This window comes from Lactuca virosa, chromosome 3 (genome assembly GCF_052849685.1).
Source record: "Lactuca virosa cultivar CGN04683 chromosome 3, Lactuca_virosa_CGN04683_v6, whole genome shotgun sequence".
Taxonomy (NCBI): Eukaryota; Viridiplantae; Streptophyta; class Magnoliopsida; order Asterales; family Asteraceae; genus Lactuca; species Lactuca virosa.
This window is the reverse complement of record NC_136428.1, coordinates 224,185,149-224,187,860: the sequence shown is the minus strand read 5'-3', so window position 1 is coordinate 224,187,860 and position 2,712 is coordinate 224,185,149. Positions and strand designations below refer to the sequence as shown.

The 2,712-nt window shown below is 26.3% G+C and overlaps 1 protein-coding gene across 1 annotated transcript; it reads right to left on the bottom strand.

The window, feature by feature from the left end:
- Positions 1–664: 664 nt before the first annotated feature.
- On the bottom strand, positions 665–2,036 carry LOC145164434 (protein FAR1-RELATED SEQUENCE 5-like). Its single transcript, XM_079083152.1, has 4 exons — positions 1,973–2,036; positions 1,377–1,479; positions 896–1,154; positions 665–682 (listed from the first exon to the last, which is right to left on the bottom strand). The coding sequence occupies exons 1-4, from the start codon at positions 2,034–2,036 to the stop codon at positions 665–667; spliced, it is 444 nt and encodes a 147-aa protein (XP_078939278.1).
- Positions 2,037–2,712: the final 676 nt, after the last annotated feature.

Here is a 2,712-nt window from a genome sequence, read left to right as displayed (position 1 = left end):
GTCCCATATATATATATATATATATATATATATATATATATATATATATATATATATATATATATATATATATATATATATATATATATATATTCATAAAAACAGTATTAAATTACTTTGAATTCATTTTTAAATTTGCTACTACTATTGTTGTTGCACACTATAAACTTCCCACCCATCTTCAATACCAAAATAGGAGTACGTAGAAAAAATGGTGCTTTATATATTTCCTTTTGGACCTCAAAAATTAATCTACTTGTATAAACTTTTGATGCTTATAGTTCTATTTCTCGAGGTGTTTCCATTTTATATAATGCTATATTTGTTGTCGTATCGAGCTCTCGTTGAGTATCCCTTTGCTTTTGAATAGCAGTGTCATAATTCATCATGAAATTCAAATATAAATTCCCACTTTCTGAGAAGGTGTTAAAAAACGAATTCATACTCTCTGACCTTCACGTGTTTTTCATCAACCCACACATTCGAATATCATTATAATATACAAGTATCCATGAACTATGTTTTGTAAAATGTCCTTAAACCATGTCATGTCTTCAAGATTAAATTCCTTCATATGAAACCCCCACTTCACCTCAAAGTCATCAGGTTTCATTGACATGCCCCAAACAAGCTTTGTGAATCTTTTTCTAAAGTATGTGTTTGTTTATAAGTCATCTGATACCTGTATAAATAAAAATAAAATAAATTTCTATATTTATTCATAAATGAATACATATTAATAAGTAAGATAATAACAAATATTCGTAAATGAATATACTAATATGTGAAAAAATTACTATATTCATATATAAATAACTAATACTATGTAACATGTTTAAAATATATTAACATATAAATAAAGGATAAGAAACCTTTACTTTTACTAAAATCATACCATATTTTTCAACTTCTTCATTATATGCCACATACATAATTGGTGGTTTGAATTAGGATACACATTCACAATATCTTGTTTTGTTGTCGCATCTTGGTCGGTTAAAACTAGTGTTGGTTCTTTTCCATGAGTTTTAGGAAATGCTTTAAGCAACCAAGAGTAGGAATCATTGCTTTCATTTCTAATCAACCCCAATCCAATAGTAACTGGTTTTTTATGGTGGTCAATAGTAGTAACTGGAACAAAACTCATTTGATACCTATAACACAAAAAACAATTGTTCATTAAACTTAATGTTTGATGTATTTATAAGTGAATATAAAAATATTTATATGTGAATAGACTTATAGTATATTATAATAATAATACATGAATATATAATTATATTAAAATAAGTTTGATATTCACAACTGAATATAAAACATAAACTTAAAATATTCATATATGAATAAACTATGAAAGACTAGATAGAATAACTTACTTATTTGTTGGCAAAGTCTCATCAAACGAGATAACATCATCAAATTCTGCATAATATGCCTTCTCCCTTTCATCAGCCCAAAATATAGCATCCAAAACATCGTCTTCACAATTAAACTCAAATGAGTAATTTGGGTAGTGGGTCGAGGGTCATTCATTGTGTTTTCTATCATCTGAGCATCTTTATAACATATAACCCTGTTGATATCTCTCCTTAATTTTTATAGGCAATAACTTTGGGCTTTACAAACTCATACCCACTCTTAAACTTGCCCTCAAGTTATGAGCCATAGTTGGGCCTATTTTTGATGCAGAAGCGCAAACTATAAACTTTTTTTTTAATATGACATTTGCCTCCTCAGTTTTAAATCATATCTCTACTCAACTGGATGGTTGTGAAGTTCATCAAACTTATAAACTTTATAACCTAAACTTACCAGCACATATTCAAATATAATTTTTGCTTGACAACCAATAACTCTTGCATTTGAATTTTGTTTCCTCCTAACACAACTTATATACAATGGATCGCAAGATTTTTTTTATGATTGTCACTCCGATTACATATAACATGTTTCTTATTTATAATCTTGTTACCAAACATTGATTGTGTGTTCATTCTCACATCAAAACCACCAATTTCGGCATACTCAGAATACATTTTGGCGGTCAACTTTAACGATTTGAAGATTTAACCTTCAAATGGATTAAATTAAACAGCTACATCTGGCTTATATACATGTTCTCCAATTACATTACTACAATATGCCGCATCATTTACTGAATTGGAAGATTCACCTAATAAAAAATTGTAAAATCTAAATCAATCTAGTGACAATTTATCATAAGCAATAGTAAGCATAAAGGCATTGTTTATTCATATATGGATAAACCAAAAGACAGTGTTTATTCATGTAAGAATAAAATAATCATATATGAATACATTAAATTCACATGATTCACAAAATATATTAAAAAAATAGCATTTATTCATATATCAATAAAACGAAAATAATAATAAATTATCATACATTTATACATATATGAATAGGACAATTATTTATTCATATATGGATCGTATCTAATATAAATAAAACTCTTTATAAAAAATGCATTGTTTTTCATATATGAATAATAAAATTATTTATAAATAAACATTACCTTTCAGATTTACAGATTCATATATAAATACATGATCATCACCTAAATTAATAAAGTTAAAAAAACATAATACTACAAATATAGAAGTTGTTCATATATGAATATAATAATGTAATAGCATAATAATTCAATTAGTGATACCTTCAATCAATGAGTTCTTAACATCTTCTTCATTC